General features: G+C 41.4%; 1 protein-coding gene across 3 annotated transcripts; it reads left to right on the forward strand.

Moving 5' to 3' along the window:
* Window positions 1-325: 325 nt before the first annotated feature.
* Window positions 326-21,235, forward strand: tax1bp1a (Tax1 (human T-cell leukemia virus type I) binding protein 1a). Of its 3 annotated transcripts, none has more exons than XM_063899607.1 (17): window positions 326-467; window positions 2,309-2,523; window positions 5,855-5,957; window positions 6,739-6,929; window positions 7,283-7,438; window positions 11,118-11,266; window positions 11,606-11,696; window positions 11,818-12,003; window positions 12,091-12,342; window positions 12,438-12,629; window positions 12,738-12,810; window positions 13,422-13,954; window positions 16,426-16,512; window positions 17,491-17,668; window positions 18,140-18,348; window positions 19,007-19,092; window positions 19,714-21,235. In XM_063899607.1, exons 2-17 carry the CDS (start codon window positions 2,335-2,337, stop codon window positions 19,919-19,921), a joined length of 2,883 nt encoding a protein of 960 aa, XP_063755677.1. In that variant the 5' UTR covers window positions 326-467; window positions 2,309-2,334; the 3' UTR covers window positions 19,922-21,235. The 3 variants fall into 3 exon arrangements, with proteins under 3 accessions (XP_063755677.1, XP_063755679.1, XP_063755678.1); XM_063899609.1 differs by having other exon boundaries at window positions 19,717-21,235; XM_063899608.1 differs by having other exon boundaries at window positions 374-544.
* The last annotated feature ends 318 nt before the right edge of the window (window positions 21,236-21,553 follow it).

Below are 21,553 nucleotides of genomic sequence, written 5' to 3' on the forward strand. Positions count from 1 at the left end.
TCCTGTGCTTTTGCCTAATGCCCTTTAGCCACTTTTGTAAAAGTATCCACTTAAAATAAACACAAACGCAACATCAATACATTCAACAACATTAATGTAGCTGTGCAGTTTATATATTTGCTTTGTAATGAATTCTATATCGTAACGACATAATATAGATACTGCAGATGATCTCCACAGCAATTCTGTGTCAAATTAGCTATTAATGTATAGGCAAGAGAGTACAATTAGTAAGCTGATTTAATTAACTTTTGTAACTAATTTAGTTATTTTCTGCTGGAGAGACATCTGCTTTCTCCCCCTCCTCAGCATCATTGGTGGTGCTCTCAGCATCCCGGAAGTTGAGCATCATTCAGGAAGAGACGCATCATCGTCAGAGCTTTGTCAACAACGGGGACAGTGGCAAAAACATCGGCCTGCCCGACAGAAACTCACTCTTTTTTGCTACTGGAATTCATATGCAACGGGTACTTTTTTAATTGCATGCTAAATCGATGCCTGTAATTGTCGCGTCTTGTGTCAGCATGCTAGCAAGACGTTTGAGGTAAGCTAGCTAGTGACTTGACACGACATGGCCTGTTCACAAGCTAATGTTAGCTGCCTTACCATCGTAAATAGATTATCCACTGACTACCTGAGGTTATTGTACAGGTCATAGATGTACGTTGGATGTTTCATGAAGAAATGTTGATCAATGTGGCTCACTGTAGAGACACTGTTATGTTAGCTGCTTGGCTGGATTGAGGATGTGTTATGACTTACTTTCACATTCATTTATCTTGAGTGGAAATGGTTTGTTGTTTCATCTTTATGATCGAGCAAAAGATGAATTGATTTGCATCGCTTTCATGCTGCTTTGCATTTTCACGTGCTCTTCCTCTACTCTTAAATTCATAGTTTCATTAGTTAAAGTCTACTGCCTTGCTGTAAGGACATTCGTCACAGGGGTGTGGTGCTGTCTTGGTAGATGGGTATCATATTCCTTTAAACCTCCTTATCTATATCAGCGATGTGATCAATTTGTTATAATACGTTTACTTAAGGTTTCTGTTTGAGTATTGTATTTCAGAGGATAAAATAAAAGTCAAAATTGATACTGTAGAGGTATCTTGCATTTTAGTAATATGTATCAGTCTCCAAACACATTTGAAATTACAGTCTATCTCCTGCTGCAGTTTTCTTTACACTGTCATTGCCTGGTTAAAGGAAGTGCATTATTTTTTACCATGCCACCTCGGTGTTTTTAACTAAGAGCGGTCCTCTAAAGCCTCAGAAAAAAACATTATCCTTCTGATTTCAGGGCTAAAAAGTTCTTCCTAAGGTTGCAACAGCTGATTCTTTTCTAGATTATTAGATTTTGTATCTGGTCTAAAACAACTATCCCAGTTTCTCACAGTAAAGGGGAATCTCTTTAAAAGTCTTAATATCTAAGTGGCAAACAATAAAGATATGCACTTTAATAACATATAAAACTGATATTATCATGATATCTCCAAAATAAAAAAGGCTAAGAAAAGCATTGTTTGCGATTTTCCATGAAAAATTAGTTTTAACCATTAGTTTATAATCAACCAAGTTGGAAATTACTTTTCTGTCGATTCACTAATCGATTAATCAACTAATGGTTAAAACTCTTTTCTCACTGTGACTAAAGAATTGACAAGTAAAATGTAATTTTAAGTAAAAGAACAATACAGTACCATAAGATACTATGAGAATAGGGTTACACTTAAAAGGGTTCACTTTTACTCAGCTCTTTTACACCCTCTTTTCATTTCCTCAAAATTAACCCAAGATTGCGCTTCTCGTCCTTCGTGTTATTTAAGGACACCGCATCACTTGCTTTGGTTGCGCCACTGACGGCCAGTTATGAAACAAACATTTTCTTTGTGCAGTATCTGTAATTAATAACAGCATTTATCTTAACCAATTAGATGCAAGTTTAGTTCTGCAAGATGGAGACTGGAGACTGTTGCTATTTTATTCATGTCATGTCAATTATGTTTATACAGCTCAAAATCACGAAGTCGCCTCGGAGGCTTTATCATCTGTACAGCACATGATACACTCTATGATTAGACCCTTGTATTGCTTAAAGTTTGGTATACACCTATGCTTGGTCTTCAATTTAAAAAACAATTTTTTTGAGAGATTTTGGGAGCTCATAACAGAGGTGCTGCCATATGAAGCATGTGATTGACAACATTTTTATCCTTTTCTGTTTTGTGTGTGCAACTTAATTATCCCCTCTCCTTTATTCTGCTGTGTATGATACTTAACTTCTGTCCTGTGCTCTTTTGTCCTACAGACAAATGAAGTGACCGACAGGATACAATGTCATCGTTCCAGGTGGTGGACTCGCCTCCGGGCAGCAGCGTCAGTATCATGGAAACGTCCAACTTTGCCCACGTCATCTTCCAGAACGTGGGGAAGAGTTTCCTGCCCCAGGCGCCCCTGGAGTGTTGTTACACCCTGACCCCTTACATCACACCCCACCCCAAAGACTGGGTGGGCATCTTCAAGGTACAGCACACACACCAGGGCGGCTTTTACCCTCACCATGCATCAAAGACATCGCCAAAGATAATCAGTTTAGGAGCAGATTTTTAAACTGAATCATTTATGTTGCAGAGAGATTATAGAGATTTGAGTTGCTCCGAGCCCATTACACAAGTGTTTGTTCGATGGATTATGTGTTGCGTTTCTTTTTAATGGCCCGTAGGTTTTGCAGTTGGTAGATTAACACATTTACATCTGCCTTGACACTAATGGTTCACCTCTTCACTACATGCCTAAAACCTCACCACCAGCTTTGGTGTGGTTGCTGTGCCAGGGAAAGAGGAAGAGTGTGCATGGTGGGCTGGTTGCAGTAGGTCTCGCTGGGGGGCAAACATTTGGTGCTCTTTAGGAACCACTCTGATTCTTATTAGACCCTCCATCCCCCCCACTTCACTTGTTCGCTCCCCTTCGTCTTTCCATCTGTCCTTGTCTCGGCTTCCTGCTAACCAACCTCTCCCCTCCGCTCTTTTATCAAGGCCATCAAATCTCACACATAATTAACAGGAAATGTGAATGAGGAAACTTAATGTCTCGTAAAGACAAAAGACAAACATTTTATTGTTGTTTAAGAACTGACTTCAAATCTGCCTGCTCAATTAAAAAAGGAATAAAGACGCTGTGTTTATATGGAAAAAAGTCAATTGGAAAATTTAATTGTTGTGATCCATGCTAATGAAACCTGTTTGATGGCGTTTCATGTCAGAGAACAAGCAGACCGCGCTTCTTTAACCCTTTTGACGTACATGTTTGTCTGCATAGACGCTATATCTGTTCAATTCTGGGGGAAAAAAATGTTTGGCAACGTGTGTGCTGCTAGGGCTGCAATTTATGATTATTTTCTCTGACTATTAATCTGTCAGTAATCTGTATTTTATTGATTAATTGTTTACTTTGTTTGGTGAAAAAGGGTGATCGGTTATCCAGTCAAGCTCAGCAGGACCTTCTTAAATTCCCTTAGTCCAAAACTTAAATATATTCAGTGTACCCTGAGAGAGGAGATATATGTAAATATTGAATGGACTAACATGTCATTGTTTAATCATTGCAGCTCTAGATATCCATTATAACGGGTATTATATTCTATTTTTATCATGGCGGCATGTATCAAGAGGGCTGTAATTATGTGCTTTTACAAATAATAATCATACAATTTGATCATAATCAAAAAAACAACCATTGCTATAAAACAAACTCTACAAAATCTCAAGTTTAGGCTTGAGGTTTGTGATGGTGTTTGACAACTATAATGTAAATTTCCACTAATTGGTGGGTTAATAAATGTGATTGATTAGATTTGACTTTTCCAACTGAGGCCATTCTGTCAGCTGAGTCTTTTTCATCCCAGAGGCAAAACCTTTGAGCAAAGATGACTCAGGGAGAGAGCATTTTCTCCCTCTTACCCCTTCAGATCCATAGGCGTTACCTGTTTCAGAGAGAGACTGAGCCATAAAGCTGACTACAGGATGACTCAGGCTGCACACACAAGACCAGCTCATTTAAGTTGTGTACAGACACCCCCTAGTGGCTGAAATTGTGAATGGTACGATAATGGGGATCTAGGTGAATGGCACTCAAACAGTACGGTATGTTTTAACTAGTGTATACACAATAAACATCAACCGTCAATAAACTAATCAAGCTAGGCAAGTTTTCTTTTGTTTTCCAGCATAGTGACTTATTGGTTTTATCGATGACACATTGAAAATGTTTTTTTTGCTTTTGTAATTCAGTGAACGCTTGGTTAAGTTTGATATTTGAAACCCTCACAACTCCCTAAAAAGCCCTGTGGAGGTTTTTGGTCGTGGCATGTTTGTTGGGTCGACAGGGAGAAACCCGTTGTGTGAGTGTATAATTAAAGTGTCATCGGGCCGTTCCCTCACACCTTGGCTGAGTGATTGATAGCTGCTCTGCCTGTGATTATTTTATAACATCACTCCAGTGTTGGAATGCCACACCATACCTGACCAAATGTCAGTCAACTTCACTCTGCAATTAGTAAAATTATTTATGTCTGTTTTCTCTTAAGCAAACACACGTGAGCACACAAGCACACTTGGCAGGTGTCCATCGCAGCCTCCCCTCGCGCTGAGATGCTGTTGGATGTGGAAAGAATGTCCTTGGCCTGGTTTCTATGCAGACAATGACCATTGGTTTGAAATAGCATTATAGAAAGTGTAATGGCCTGATAAGGCTCACATGGCAATTATGTACCTTGCAACAGGGTCTTCACAACTGAAATTATGACACATGTTTTGAGTGGCTCGGTTGATTTACTGTTGTGTTTCAAGCTTCAACACTTTGTCAGCTGTTGGGCTATTGTTCTCTGCTCTTGGATTGTTTATTCACCTTAAGGGATTGATTGATTGTTGTTTATTTAAGTGCATATGTTTTTATGTGAACATGGTTAAAAATACTGTTTTTATTGTGTAATCCCTCCCACTGTGTTGTGCATCCTATAATTTCCTAATATTTTATGATTGCTGTATGGTGGCTGTCCAGAGGAGAAACTTTGTCTTGTGCCACTGTGTCTCCTTTTAAAATATAAAATATGTGCCAGGTGGTTGAATTATCCACAGCTGAAGTGCAGTTATGCAATGTCACAAACATGTAACGCACATGTGAGTTTAAAACGAGGTGTGTGTGTGAGTGTGTTTAAGCGTGTGTTTGTGTGCGTGAGCGGCCCAGACATGGAGAGTGTGCGGTTGTGCGCGACAGATTTACGACACAGGACCTGAGTTATGATGTTCACAACTCCCTTTCATCATCTGTCACCTTACAACACATGAAATCCATGGAATTACACCTCCCTTGCCATTTTGTGTAAAATTTTCACCTTTTCTTCCCTCGTTCTTACCCTCACCGCCCTTCGCATTTCCACGTGGGTTGCTCTCTGGCGTCTCATGAGTCTGCGCATGTGTGCACACACACGCAGAGCTACATAGACCCCTGCCTTCCTTCCCCATTCTCACACCTTCAATGGCCCTCTTTTTTCTGAGCCCAAAAGGGGAAGGAACTGCGGGGAAGGGGAGAGGAGGAGGAGGAGGTGTGTGGGGGGGGCATGGTTTTTAAATGTTTCCATTCTTGCCTTGAACACTGTGTGATCCACCATCTTTTTTCATTCAATGTGTTTTTGAAAATCAAATGATAATGAATAATAAAATCTCATCTGGCTTTTAAAAATGTAGGTTTTGAAGAACATCTTTAACTATTTCCCCTCCAGAAGACGTATTGACGTTGTTGATCCGGGCACTACTTTTTGTTGTGGATTCACATTGCCGTTAACTTGTGTCCTTAGGTGGGTTGGAGCACAGCGAGAGATTACTACACCTTCCTTTGGTCTCCTATGCCTGAGAACTATGAACCAGGAAGTACAGTGCACAGGACTGTGGTGTTTCAAGGTACACACACACACACACACACACACACACACACACACACACACACACACACACACACACACACACACACACACACACACACACACACACACACACACACACAATGTAAACCACTATACAGACCGACGATATTCCTACTAGAAGTAACTCCTCCATTTTACAGCGCGTATAAAAACCAGCTCTTTTATTTAATAAGGGAACACAACCGCAAACGGCGGCCTGGGACCTGAGCACCATTCAAACCACACACACACACACATACACACACACACACACGCACAGGTTGAGAGCCTGCAAACTGGTTTTTACTGGGCCTGGAACGGTCAGATATTACATAGTGAAAATATGAGAGTGTGCTGTGGTGTGTCAGTAGTCAGTAAAACCGGTTGGCTGCCGGATGTTCTGCTCTTACTCCTCTGCTGCGGAGAAACAGGCCCAACATGTGAATGATGTGAAACAGTGAGCGCTAACAGTCTAGCTAGCTATGGGCTGCTTGAAGCTAAGTCCTATAATAATGTTTCACCAATTGAATTATTTGAAAATGGGGTGTGTTTATTTTACTATGCAGTGTTGTCTCTCTTTCCTTTTTGTACCAAAGCTGGCATTGTTAAAAAACGACCTGATGAAATGAAATAATAAAACTTATCATTGTTTATTTTATTTTATGTGCTTGTTTTTTTCTTGCTCGACAATGTAAATTATTTGAACTCAATTTAAGATTGCTATTGAATAATACTCATGAAAATGTAAAAAGAGAATCCTCACTCATATCTTTTTATAGGTTATTATGTTCCTAAATCTGACGGAGAGTTCTACCAGTTTTGTTACGTCACACACGTTGGCGACATTAGAGGAGCGAGTACGCCGTTCCAGTTCAGGTCAGCCACACCTACAGAAGAGCTTCTGACTGTTACCGAAGACGACAGCAACTCAGACATACTGGTCGTCACCACCAAGACTGGCCTTCTAGAGGTATGCTTCAAGAGATAAAGATATTTATTTTTCTATTTACATCACTCGGGTTTCGGTTTACTACTAGGGTAGTACTAAGTCCCCACCTGAAGTTTTGTTCTGTACTGTGACCTCTGACCTATCGACGTAGAGTGAATCTTCCCTTTGGCATTATTAACTACTATATTATTCCTTATAGAGAGCCACAGTTACATCCCACAATATATAATAAAACACAAGTTAATTTAACATAAAGTTCTGGACAATTATGCATCTTACAACCTTATTCATGGTATTTTCTAACTGTCCCAAGACAAAAAAATCCTATAAATGTAGGCGCCATTCCCAACTACTTTCTTTACCTTGTCTGGCAGCATGTGGAGGACGTGCAGCAGGAGCGCAGGGAACTGCTGATGGCCATGCGTCTCCTGCAGGAGGAGAAACAGCAGCTGCAGGAGGAGCAGAAGCGACTGTCCAGGGAGAGGGAGCAGGAGAGGGACACATGCTGCCTGCTGCGGACACACAACCAGGTTAGAGAGAGTGATGGCAGGTACAGTAGTAATGCTTTTTTGTTGTTGTATAGATGTAGCAGATATGGTTTTAAAATGCATTAGTATACATTTAAAACATTTCTAAATCCCAATGCTACAGTAGAAGATACCTCTCCCTTTATTTCAGATGATTTATTTTCCTTTTTAACAAACAAAAAGGCACAAGACTGTGTCTAATGTGAAATCTAACACTTAAGCAATTCCCTGTTTTGCACACATTTCTAAAAGCCTGCTCCAGTAAACCCTCTCCATATATCATAGGGCCCCATCATCATCTAATTAACCTTAATTTGAAAAACAATTAGCTCTCGCTTTAATTCATAAAGTAAGAAAAATTGCATTCTTTCAACGATTGCACAAATTGGGGAAAGAAAATACCACAAAAATAGCTCTCACAGCAACATGGAGACTTGAGGTGAGTTTCGCTGTGTTTGCACATGTGTGTGTGTGTGTGTGTGTGTGTGTGTGTGTGTGTGTGTACACAGACGGACAGTCTCTATTTGCACATGTGTGTGGAGCCAGTTCCTCACTAGTGATCACAGGTCTGAAAACTTCAAAGGCCCGAATTTGTGTCCATGTTTCAGAGACACAAACCGAGCGACAGAGTGTGTGTGTGTGTGTGTGTGTGTGTGTGTGTGTGTGTGTGTGTGTGTGTGTGTGTGTGTGTGTGTGTGTGTGTGTGTGTGTGTGTGTGTGTGTGTGTGTGTGTGTGTGTGTGTGTGTGTGTGTGTGTACATGCCAGTCTCTCTTTAACGACCTGACTCAGTGGGCCAGAACGGAATTGGGACTGAGTTTTCTCGGCATCTGGCGTCAGGGACGATGCCATCGCAACCACAAAGTGAACAAACATGACGTCAAACGCACAAACACACACACTCGCGCTCATATGCATACACAAACTGCCCCCCCTTCCCTCTCACACTCACATTCGGGTTCCACACCACGGGGCCCCTCTAATGTGCATTCACACATGCACTTGCGCACACACACACACACACACACACAAACACACACACACACACAAATACAAACACACTCATTATGCCACCCGCTTGCAAACGCTTTTAGTCTGTGTGTGGAATGAGAGGAGGGTAGTCCGCAAAACCGCCTGCCTGAAAAAAAAACCCTGCCCAGCCTCAGGGACAAACACCACTCAGTCACGCGATTCAGTGGCCACTGCTTTCTCACCGTCTATTTTCTCTCCCTCTGTCTATCAGCCTGTCTGTCTCTGTGAGTTTGTTGTCTCAATTTAGAGTTGTTTTGTTGGCATTAGAGCAGAAGCAAAACAGGAAAGGGGGGATACATTTCGTAACATAAATAAAAATGTAACAAAGTTGACTTTTTAAATTAGCTCTTCTTTTCACATAGTGTTTTAGTCCATTTCCTTCTCACTCACCAGGATGAGTCAGATGTCAATATTTTATGAGTGGCACATGATAGGCAGTATCTTGGCACAAACGCCGTAAAAAAACTGTCAACTCAAGGAAACAGAAGAGGGGGTGGCAGAAGGAGGGAGGGATGCCAATACTTCCGAGTTTGAATGTAGTCTCTTATCGCCCCCTAGTGCAGCTCTCCGGTAAAGGCCCAGAGTGAGAGCAGGCTGCTTTGAGTTAGTCCGCTCTTTTACGAAGGACAAAATCGCCATAAATTACATGGTAATACACACACACACACACACACACTGTTATTACCACGCTGCTTTTCATTCAACAGGCTTGTCCATCTGTAGATATACGACTTCTCTGAGTAGGTGTGTGTCTCTTTGTAGAGCTTTTACAGTAGGTGCGTTAGCTCCTGCCCACACTGATGAAAATATCCCCAGTTTAACATGAAAACATAAGTACATATTTTGTGGCTGCTAATTTTACGAGTACACTTTTTATAAGGTCTTTATGCACTGCTAAAGTGCTTCCCAAACGCCAGCCGTAAAAATCATACAGTAATCTACGGGCCAAGCCCAGAGGGAGTAAGGCCTGAGTGTGCATTGATGTGTGCATGTCTGTTTTAGATTGATGGCGGTTTCTCCAAGCTATCTGTCTCTCTCCATACATCCTTGAATGTGCAGCTGTGTGTCTCTCTTCCTGTAATTGTGTGTGTGTGTGTGTGTGTGTGTGTGTGTGTGTGTGTGTGTGTGTGTGTGTGTGTGTGTGTGTGTGTGTGTGTGTGTGTGTGTGTGTGTGTGTGTGTGTGTGTGTGTGTGTGTGTGTGTGTGTGTGTGTGTGTGTGTGTGTGTGTGCGCGTGTGTGTGCATGAGTAGGAGTGTGGACACGACAACTAGAATCAACCTCAGGAAGGTGTGTGCAGAAGAATGTTGTTCTGTCACAACCAATATGAGCTATGGATGATTTAACATACTTCACTGCTGATTAGCAGCAAGTTCAAACAGGGCTTTCGCTCAACAGTCAAACTGCACAGAGGAAACCAACCTCATTTGATCGGCTGCACCAGGAATTTGTCTTAAGGAATCCATAAATACTAGACAGGTTATTTCTGCATACATTTATCATTTACTGCTTTTTTCACAACTTCAAATACTGGGTGTGTGTTCTGTGTGCATCACAAGGCTCATTTCAGTCCTACTGTAATTTGTAACTGCAGATTTGTGATTGATAAGATAAGACTCATCCCTAGAGAGACAATTCACATGTCACAGCTGCACCTGGAACCAGCTATGGAGGTAGATTTATTTTAGAATACTATTTAAAATGAACTAATAGACGTTACAATATTTTAGAAATGAATGTTGGTAAACATTTGTGAACTATACAATACACATATATGTGAAAAATAATATTTCAATAATGCAAATCTAAGACGGGTTCAACAAAAAAGAAAATATTCATACAGCTTATTGACATATATTTAATATGAGTGAATCCTATAACGTCAATGTAGGTACACATTATAGTCATATTCACAAGGGGCTCAGTAGCAATAATGAAAGACAAGACAACAGACATTCATCATCATATGTAGGCTCTCTTCCCAGTGTTTAATGAACCTGGATCAAAATCAAGAGCAGCTTCTTCCTGGAATGGTTAAAGCTACTACGATGTTTTCTTTGACTCATCCAAGTGAGGCATAAAAATCAGATGTCTTACAAGTACCTCACAAGTAGGAACACAAACAGGTGACTGGCACTCGGCCACCGGTGAACATGGTGACCTAATTTCCTCATTGTCAGCCACTATGAGCCTACTAGTTTTTCCGTAGCCTCGCCTAAGAGGAGCTGAAGAGCTCTTAATAATGAACGTTTTACACTGACAGATCACATACAAAACTTGCAAGGTTACATATTTGCCTAAGTGTATATTTTACGACCCATTCCAAAAATACCCCTTTCAACATTCAAACAGTGAAAATGTTTTTTTATTGTACATGTGAAACAGGAAAACTAATTGTGTCTATCATGTCATTACTCTCTTTCTCACATAATAACATTGTGCATAAAAACATAAAAGCAAACATAGAGCATTTACAACCTTTAATAACCACTATTTTTGCAGCATGACAGTTGTTTGTCACATGAAATATTACCATGTGTCATTAATCACAAGTATTGCATCAGTTCCCGGACTTTGTTAGCTTGCTGATTTAGCCGCTGTGATTGGCTGCAGCGCCTGTCACTCAGAGCCGCAGCTGCCTCTCTGTCCCGCAGGAGCTGCTGCGCTCGTCGCAGGGCCTGTCAGAGGAGAGGGAGGAAGTGAGGAGGAGGCTGTCAGAGGCCACCGACCGCGTCCGACAGCTGGAGGAGGACCTGCTGGGAGTCACCCAGAGAGGCCTGCAGAAGGAGACGGAGCTCGATTGGTGAGTGAGCGGGATCACGTGACCATAAATCTTCCAAGCTTTTCCATTTTTGCGAGGACATTTCTTGCCTGCCTTCTTCTTCCTAAACATATTCATCATTCCCGTTGTCTTCACAAAATAATGCAAAGCACAAAACAAAGCCTCAAAAGTAATGATTAAATTGACACACATTTGAACATAAGCTTAACTAGGATGCTATTTATTCCATAAATATTGTAGTACACTACAATAAATGTTTTTCTCCACCTTTTTAATTTACTAAAGAGTAGCATAAATGGAAGAATAAGTGTCTTATAGTCATTTTGGTGGAAAACTTACTTTTATCAATTAATGTCACAGTCTGCGGGACCGTATGAAAAAGCTGACAGCAGAGAAAGACAACTTGGAGAGCCAGCTGAAAAACGAGAAGGATGAGAGAGACCTCTACAAGGTGGGGTAAAGCTATTTAAAGCTAAAATACTGTAAAATGATAAGCTGGATTTTGTGACCTGTGTGACGGTCTTTATTCTGACATTACACATATTTTTGTCTCTGTGTTTTCACATGCGTAGGCTCACCTGCGCAGCACTGAGCTAGAGAACACTAAGCTGAGCGCAGAGCTGCAGATGCTGAAGGCGGTGGAGCTGAACCGGGAAGTGACCATCGCTCAGTTCCAGGAGGAGCTGGACCGGCTTCGGCTCTGCGTCGCTCAGCGGGACAGTCTGGAGAAAGAGCTGCTTGCACACAAGGCTGACAAGGTATGTATAGTGAATGTATATGTGTTTTTATTTATTTATTAAAAAGCTGTTTATCTTTATCTACAGTATCCCTCTGCATTTCTACAGGCAGATCTAGCCCGTGTGCGTGAGCAGCTCCGTCAGGCAGAGGAGCAGCTTCAGGCGTCCAGGCAGCAGGCCTCGCTGTTGGCCTCGGAGCTCCGTGACTCCACCAGCGCCCGTGACCACACGATGACCGAGCTGTACCGTGCCCGATTGGAGGCAGACAAGCTCCGTGCCAGTTTAGCTGATGCTCAGGCCGAGTGCCAACGCATGGAGAGCCAGCTGGACCGCATGAGGAGCACGGCACAGAAGGAAGTGGTCAGTTTGACTTTTTGTGCCATGATGAAGCAAGACATGGAAAATGTGCTTCCTGGGGTCATTGTCACACTTTTAAAAATGTCCTTCTCTCCCAGGGTGTTGGGACCAGTGGGGAAATGACGCCCAGCATGATGGTGGTGTCAGAGGCAGAGGCCGAGCTGCAGAGAGAGGTGGAGGAGCTGAAGCTGCGTCTGCACATGGCTGCTGAGCACTACAAGGAGAAGTACAGGGAGTGTCAGCGCCTCCGCAGGCAGGTGGCTAAACTTAACATGACTGAGTCACAGGGGGTGAGTACTGTATAGTAAAACTCGACATGAATATTACATGCAGGTCCGTTTATGTCTCAAGCTGTAGCAAGTAAGTTTTGTTAACACATTCTTCTTGTTTCTTTGCAGGAGCCAAAGAGAAATGTATCCACAGAGACAACACCGGAGCCGCTGACCCCGAGTCCAGAGTCACCAACAGCAGGTAAACACACACATTTATCTCCATGTTGTTCATTTTCTTAAGCAATTGAGAAAAAAAATGAATCCTAAACCACTTAGACTGATAATGGTAGACAGGATGTTCTGTACTTGACCTTTTCCCATGAACTACAGCCCAAACATACACTGGTTGACAACACATATACACAGATTTGTGATCAAACTTGATGTGCATAACATTTCTAATATCCTGAGAGAAATTCATTATAGAAAAGGTACTCTCACCTTTAATGTGTTTTCTTTGTTTTCATTCAAATAAATAATAAATAGGTAGAATATCTTGAATCAACAGTAATGCGTTGCAATAGCATGACAAAGAAAGGTAAGTATTGTGATTCACTCTGATTCATTATTCTCTGCCTATTTGTTACTCTCCAAGCAAAGTCAAAACTGCAATCTCAAAACAACACATTGACACAAATTCTCTGTCTTGGAAATGTAGAAAGTAAATAGTTATCACACACCCATGTAATAATTACAGTGTCACCTCTGGTTGCAGTCTAAACACTCTTCCATTTATGTGTTTATACCTGAATCAAAGTCTCTTTTGCTGACTATTGTTCATCTTTGTTCTACTATAACGTGTTCTTGCAGGGAATATAGCTATGGCAGTCCTACAAGAAGCAGCTGAGATGACAATCACTCCAGGACTTAATAACAGGGAATCCACGCATGCTGCATGCATCAGCACAGAGAGGGAAGAAAGGCAGAGAGAGAAAACTCCAAATGAAAGGCCTAAGGAGGAGGCTGAGGGAGAAGAAATCCAAGTGGAGGAATGGGAGAAAGAGAACAGAGAAAAAGAAGACAGCGAGAAAGACAAAGAGGAGAAGAAGGACAGCCTGCCAGAGAGTCTGAGGATGACGAGCTGGGTGGAGCTGGAGGACGAGAGGCAGAGCGGCGAGGAGAACAGCGAGGTGGAAATGACAGGGAAGGCCGAGGAAGTGAGGGATGTTGTGGAGCACCAGGTGCTGCTGGAGGTGGAGGGGAGGAGCATGGGGGAGGCAGAGAAGGCACAAACCCGCTCTGTGGAAGAGGAGCTGGCGATGATGGAGGAGAAGTGGAGGCAGCAGTGTGCGATCAATGAGACACTCAAACAGCGGCTGGCCAATGAGGAGGATCGATTCAGAGTAAGAAACACAAACACACAAACTTATGCACATTGTGAGTGATCAGCAGTGTGCACATGCAGAGGTGTGTACAAGATCTAAAGCAAAACAGAGAGTGCAAAACATTTCTTCTGCTAATGTAAGACAGCAAGCAGGCTCCAGTTTAGATTAGCAGTTTTTAATGAAAGACCCCCACACAAACCTATCCTAAGTCAATTTTCCTCTCCATTAATTTGGATATTTTTTTATCCGTGGATTCATTCACTGCATGGATACACACTTGTGAAGTTGTGATCCAATCATTATGGGCAATATAGTATTCACTCTAACCCAAATTTACAGTTATTTGTTCCTAAAATCCTCATTATTTCTGACGCATTTAAAATTATATTTTGGTTTAAGCATAAACCGCGATAGTTATGAATATACAATAGCGTTTTGATATGTTTTTATGCAAAATATGAGTTCATCAATTACATTTTAAAATTCTAAATGTATCAATTTCCATAATAGGGCATTAAATATTAATAAATGCTAATACTAAATTCCATGATCCATGATCGCATCTTAAGTCAGTACAATAATATATAACAGAGAACAGCAACATGTCCTAACATTTGGAGGCTGGAACCAGCAATTATTTGTCTTCTTCGATCGTAATAGTGCTTGGTAAGTCACTTAAACCAATGATGGATAGGGATATTGTTACTGCAGTGTCATAGATATTGTAATAAAGCAGAAAAACAAGTCTTGGTGTTAAGAAGAAGATGTACAGTTCATGGCAGATCAACTAATGGTTTTTGGAGGACCACTCTCAGGGTATCAAATGTTCATCACAGTTTACAGGAGCATTCATTAACCGGAGCAACCGGCTTACACCATGCCACACATGAGCCAATGTGTGTGGTATGTGTGCAGGATTCAGGACCAGTATGTTAGTCAGCCTGTTGCGTTTCGCGTGCGAAAGTCGGCTAAAGTACCTACTGGCATTTAATCTCCATGAGTGAGTGTGTGTTTATCAGCGCTGTAAATAAAAGCCCTCCCCTGCCTTTGATGGAGTCTCCCGTCTGCGGCGAGTGCCCCGGGGCCCAGAGCCGCTCTTAATGGCCCCTGAGACTGACAGGAGAGGCTGGGGCAGCCGCAGAGCGCCATGCTTTACGGCTGTTTACATCAGCCACCCAAAGGGATGGACCGATGGAGAGGGAATAGACAGTTAGTGAGTGGTGGGAGGGAGGCACAGGAATACACTGCTGCAGATTCCCTTCACCTGAACTTAACCCGCTAATGCTGCGCAGTAAATTTATAAAGGAGGGGGAGAGCAGGAGAGGACAAAGGGAGATGAAAGAGAAAGACGGGGGGAAAGGTTGAAGAAGCAGACAGAATTTAGGAGTGAAAAGAGTTTGGATAGACAGACATGAAGCAGGAAGAGAAACTGCAGGGATTTGGATCCTTTGTGATGGGATGGAATGAGAGAAGAGCAACTAGCCAAGTAAACTATCCCACAGGGTCAGTCCAGCTGCAGTTAGATTTACTACGATTCCTGCTCTGGACAGACTGCCCTGCATGCAGACCCTGTTTCTGTGGCTCTAGCTGAGTGTTTCACAGTAAGCAACACATACGATATCACTTCAGGTCGAGCTCAGCTCAGCTTAAAGTATATTTTTGTTTACTAACTTGCCACTTCTTTTCAAATGTGGGTTTACTGAGAAAAAGAACAACAGTAAGCATTGTTGTTCATCATGTTGTTCATCCACCGTTGTACGTCCTTTGTGAATGTCTCCTTTTGATCAGCTATGGGAAATCTCATTTCTCATAGTTTTTTTATTGGATGGTCAATAGTCTATTGAGATTTTTGAATAATGGTGTATTTCACACCCTTAAAAATGCCAAACATTCCCTACTTCCACATTTTTTCAGGGACTATTTGCTGCTCTTCTATTTCTTATGTAATGATAAATACCGTGGATATAAACAAGACACAGGAAGTTGCCTTGGGCTCTCATTTTATAGACTAAACAATTAATTAATTAATCTATAAAAGCCTTGGAGCCTAATCAATTATTAAAGTATTTGCTAGAGGTAGCCTTAAATAAATAATTCAGTAACAATAATTCAATTAATGCCTTTCTGTGATATTCACGCAAAACAGCGTCAGCTAATATTTTTCTTAAATCTCAATATTTTATTTTATTTGAGTTTTATTCTATTTATTTATTTTTTTGGTGGGGGTTGCGCATTACATATTTTCAATAGATAGTTGACAGGTTATAGAGATGGGTGAAGATAAAGATCGCAGAGCCTTCATAACTCTTCAAAGCGACAGTGAAATGAAAAATATATCCCTTGTCAATTTATTTATCATATTTGAAAACTTCCCTATCAAAATAGAAATTGATGTGGTTCACATAGAATTATGCTGTCCTGGATTTTCTTTAACTCTGGATTTAATTTGCTGTATTTTTTAAACCCTAATCCTTTTATTCTTTCTGTAGGTGCACATGGCGGAGCGAGCCAGCGAGGTGACAGAGCTGAAACGCAACCTCGCACAAGCCCTTAAAGACAAGGAGCAACTAAAGGAGGTGTGCTATATACAGAACACACCATACAGTTTATATATCAGAGAGGTTTATTGTAGTATAGCAGTGTGGCTTCTTTACGGATATGAAAGAATTCAATTTTAATAATGAATGTGAATGAAGGTTACAGATTTAGGAAAGCCATGTGCTTTTACACTTTCCATATCAACATACATTTACTGACATTAAAAATCACATTTGAGGATAATGTAGGCTCTACACTAAAGTCTTTTATCACATTCAATTATAAGCGCTTTAGTGTCTGAAACCATTCCTGTAGCTTTTCCTTCTCTTCTCCATTCTCCCCTCTCCCCACTAATTAAAACATCCATACTTGCTTCTTTCGCCCACTGGTACAGTGCCATTAGACAGTGCAAATGCCAAGCGACGTGTCTGTTTCACCTTCCCAACCCTGGTTTAAATGTTAAACCTGATAGCTGCGCACTAATGAAGTCATCAAGAGAGGAGGTCAGGGGGGAATAGCGGGAGGAAGGAGGGAAGGAAATGAGGGAGAGGGCGAGCGGCTCTCTCAGCAGAGCCAGTGCAGAGGGAGCCAGAGTCTGACACCCATTACAGTAATGAGTAAGGTACAAATGCTCCTGCTTCAGATATAATCACAAAGGGCAGAAACAATGTAGAGGGACACTTAACTCGGAGCTGAAAATACTTACTGCCTGTGTGGTTCCTACTGTGAGAATGTGCTGTGGAGACACTCGCAGAATTTCAGCTATACATTCTAGCTTACACATTTAGCAGCACAGTTCTGTAAAGGAGGATTTACTGTGAAAGGTAAACACACAAAAATACTGACTATCATACTAACATATAGAATATAATTACATTTGTGTTCAGTATGAAAAAATCCTAGGAATATAAATAATGTGATGTGTCGAACATATTTATAGTGTTGTATTTTTTTGCACTTTGGCTAGTGATTGCTATTAACCTCAGTGCTGGATGGTTTCTCTATCTCTGTTCCAGGAGCTGCAGCAGTTCGTGTCCAGGCAGAGGGAGCAGGAGGCGGGTGTTCAGGCTGCAGAGCCCATGGTGCTGCGTTACCCACTGCCGTACCCTCAGGACCCCTCTCCTCCACCCCTGGTTCCACACAGGCCTGCTGAGCTGCAGTACGGCAACCCTTACTCCACTGACACCACTAAAGGTGAGAGGACGATAAACTTTGACAAATAATCTATTTTTTGTTGTCTTCGAATCTGCAGCTGCCTGTTCTTCTTAAAGGGACCCCCCCCCCCGAAATAAAAATCAACAAATAACAGTTTTTTCTTACCTATAGGTTATGTATCAATGTATACTTCCACTGCTTTTTGCCGAATTGCGGAGATATTAGACGTAGAAATGTCTGCTTTTCTTCCATATTATGGACCAGGATGGCATCAAGTGCCAAAAAATACATTTGAAAAACTAAAATAACTACAGTGGATAAATTACTTTCTTTTGCCTGTAGGATTATCCTGAGTAATGATTTCTGAAGAGACATTGAGTTATCCAAGTGATTCAATATTGTGCCATATTGTTTTATTATCTTGGAGAGGAGGCAGACATTATCGGCAGACATCTTCAACACTGAGCAAATCACACTTAAACAAAAACGGATTTTTATTTATTTTTTTAGACCTGGTTGATGTTGCTCTGTCTCCTGAGCACATGTCCCGTCCCCCACCTGAGGCCCCATCCTGCGCCCCTCCCTGTGCACCCCCAATCTCACCCCCAAGCCCAGAACCCGGGGCTCCAGGCTGGGACAGAGAGGTGGTCTGCATCCAGCCCTCCCGCAGCACGAGCCCCCCCGAGAGCCTGGAGAATTCTCCGGAAGAGCCGCAAAATGTAAGTTAACACAAACACACATACAGGATGGACGTTCAATGCTAACAACTACAATTTCAAAAGTATAAATTAAGACAAAATGTTTGTTACTACCCACTCTCCTTTTAGACACGAAAACATGTTACAGTGCCATATTTGATCACACTATTAATTTGCTCTCAAATCAGCGGTACCTCTGATATTATAGGGCTAGCCTCTGCCTTCCATTCCCTCATGTCGTGTTTTCAGTATTGCTGTCGAAGTGATCCCTCTCTCTTTCTCTGGAGTTCTCATCCTCTCTTAATGAAGGGAATAGTAGCTTGCCCTTAAAAATAAAGCTATGAGCGTAATTTGCATAAAGCTCTAATTAACGTCACTCCCTCAGAGCTCAGGAGAGACGAAGATAACAAGGGCTTAGGGAGTAATTAGGAGGGATTTGGCAAAGGGACAGACCCAAGATCAGTAAGAGTCTCTGGGATGATATGTTTTTGTTGTTTGGGAGAAAAATTGAAGAGATGCTAGTAAGTAAAGTTTATAGTTCTTTAGATAGAAACAAAAATGTAATGGCTCAGTTGTAACCCTTTCAATCCATATTTAGTCAACCGCTTTTAAGATAGTGTTTGTGTGTGCATTTAGCTCTATGAGTTTCTATCCTTTTGTATGCCCTTTTGTTTTATAGGCTGCTGCTGACGGGGCTCAGCCGTCCTGTGATCATCAGTCCGGTAGACGTAGAGAAGCCAGGGGCAGCTTCTGCTTTGACTCCAGGTAGTGTGCTTACACACACACATAAATAGGCAGACATCTAAATGCATGATGTAGAAACAACATTACACAAGCAAGAAATAAGGACGTTGATTAAAACAGAAAGCAAGAAGAGGTTAGGGAGCAATCTATTTTCCAAGTTAGTTGGTCAAACCCTATGTCAGAGGTGAGTTAAATAAAAAGGCATAAAAAGAAGGAAATGAAAGCCCCCTCTGTGATGTCAGAGTTGCAGGGTGGCGAGTTTCATTTACCTTACCACCCCCCCACCTCAAAAAAAAAACACAGCTTTCTCTCTTTCTGTTTGTGTATGAAATAAATAACATAGAATTTCTAAATCCATAGTCAAAAACATGTTCTAAACAGAGCAACAATATCTCGAAAGATGCATAAAACATTTAAACACTGAACGTTGTGCATCTGTGTATCACATGCATCCTTTGTATATACAGTGTATTTACAATACATACACACACATGTTCTGTTAAGGATGTAAATGCAAGATGTTCACAAACATTGCAGTCTAATTTACCTAAATTGAATAACATACAGAATAAGTTAGTGTACACATTACTATCATATTAACTCAAAACTGACATCTCTCCACCACTCTCCTTTTCTCTCCAGTAGTGTTCACAAGCGCTGCCCATTGTGTGAGGTGATCTTCCCCCCCCACTTTGAGCAGCGCAGCTTCGAGCAGCACGTGGAGAGCCACTGGAAGGTCTGCCCCGTCTGCTCCGAGCAGTTCCCCCTCAACTGTGAGCAGCAGCTCTTCGAGAGGCACGTCCTCACGCACTTTGACGGCCACGTGCTCAACTTCGACCAGATCGAATGAAAGGCATAAAGGGCAAATTTGACATACCGTTTGGGTCAATGTGTCGTCAGCTTTTAGTTCATTTGGATTGGGTTAAGTTGTCTTGTTATTATACAATCATTAGCACTTTTTTGCAATCTTGACAAAGGTTAGAAAGAATGTAGTCCACTTCGAGAGAGGAAGCAGAGTTTGTCCTGTGGCTACCTAAAGGTGTTTTATTAAGTAGGGTAGCTTAATACATCATGGGTAAAAGGACCACTCGGGGAAAGTGCCATGGTCTTTTACTTTTGTATCATTTTTAATGCTTCTCTTTCTGCTTTGAGAAACTAAAGCACCATCGGTAGTGCATGCAATTATTATGTGTTTAAAATGACTAAATTAAAGCAGTTCATGCTAAAAGAGTGAATTGAAGCAGGAGCTTGAACCAGAAGAGAACGTTTTTAAGTATGTCCCTGTTATTCAACTTGCCTGGATATTATTATCTCATGTGATAAAGCAGCCAGGATATGTTTAAATTGTCCACATTATTTAAAGCTTGAGAAGGCCGAAAGGATTTTTTAAAAAGTGTATATGCAGAGTGAGATCTGAATAAGTGGTGTCTTAAAGAATCATCAGAGTGTGTATATTTAATTGAAGAGTGGTGAGGTGGAGATTTTGTTGACTTGAATGGGAAGAGATCCTCGTATTTCTCCCCAAAATACAGTACTACTGTACGTGTAAGAGACGTCAGAGGGTTCAAACTAAAACAGCACTACGTTTCCATGTATCTGCACTAAATAAGGCTTTATTCTGAATGTACTGTACATATGAAAATAAGTATAAGATGTGGAGAGACCTGTGACTTACTGTCGTGACTCCGCCTCCCCTCATTGTTACTTCTTCATGTTTTAGTGTTGAAAGAATGGCGGACTGTTTTTTCTTTGGTCAGGTGGTAAGAAACTGGGCTGGTCTCTGTGTTATTGGAGATCCTGTCATGGTTTAGGCATATGCACTGCAGGACTTTTATTGTTATGTACTTCCGCGTTTTAAAGTTTGAACTGTGAAGAAAAAAAGGCATTGCTTTGTGTGCAGGTCCAAATCATGAGTGAGTGTCATTTCTATGTGTGTCTCCACGGGGCTCCACATCACCTGCTTGTCTATTTTCTGTCATTTCAAAGTGACCCCTGACAGTGTTGTATTCAGGCTTTAAAAATTGCACATGCCCAGTAATCACAAGGCAAATGTGTGTGTATGTCATGTGTCCGACGCAGCCCTCTTCATGTGAGAATGTCAGGACGGTGATTTAAGTGTGTACTGCAAAGATCTTTACGAATAAAGTAAGCTTGTCTAAATGCACCCCACTGTCAAGTCGTTTCATAAAGAAATAACATCAGTCAATATACAGAACTTTTTCCTTTATTTTTCCAGGTTTTTTTCAGTCATTTCATGTTTACATTTAGCTTCTTTTTTTATATAGAAACACAGTTTGACATAATTTACAAGTCACTCTGCTCAGGACCTGTTGTCCCCCCATACAAAAAGGAAACACTGGTCTCCACGTTACATACGAAAATATAATTTAAAAGCACTTGACAACAGACACGTTACAATACAATCACTGTACACAGTATATTGAAACCCCTCCCTCGTCTCCTCCTTCTGCACACAGCCTCC

This window comes from Eleginops maclovinus, chromosome 13 (genome assembly GCF_036324505.1).
Source record: "Eleginops maclovinus isolate JMC-PN-2008 ecotype Puerto Natales chromosome 13, JC_Emac_rtc_rv5, whole genome shotgun sequence".
NCBI classification, from domain to species: Eukaryota; Metazoa; Chordata; class Actinopteri; order Perciformes; family Eleginopidae; genus Eleginops; species Eleginops maclovinus.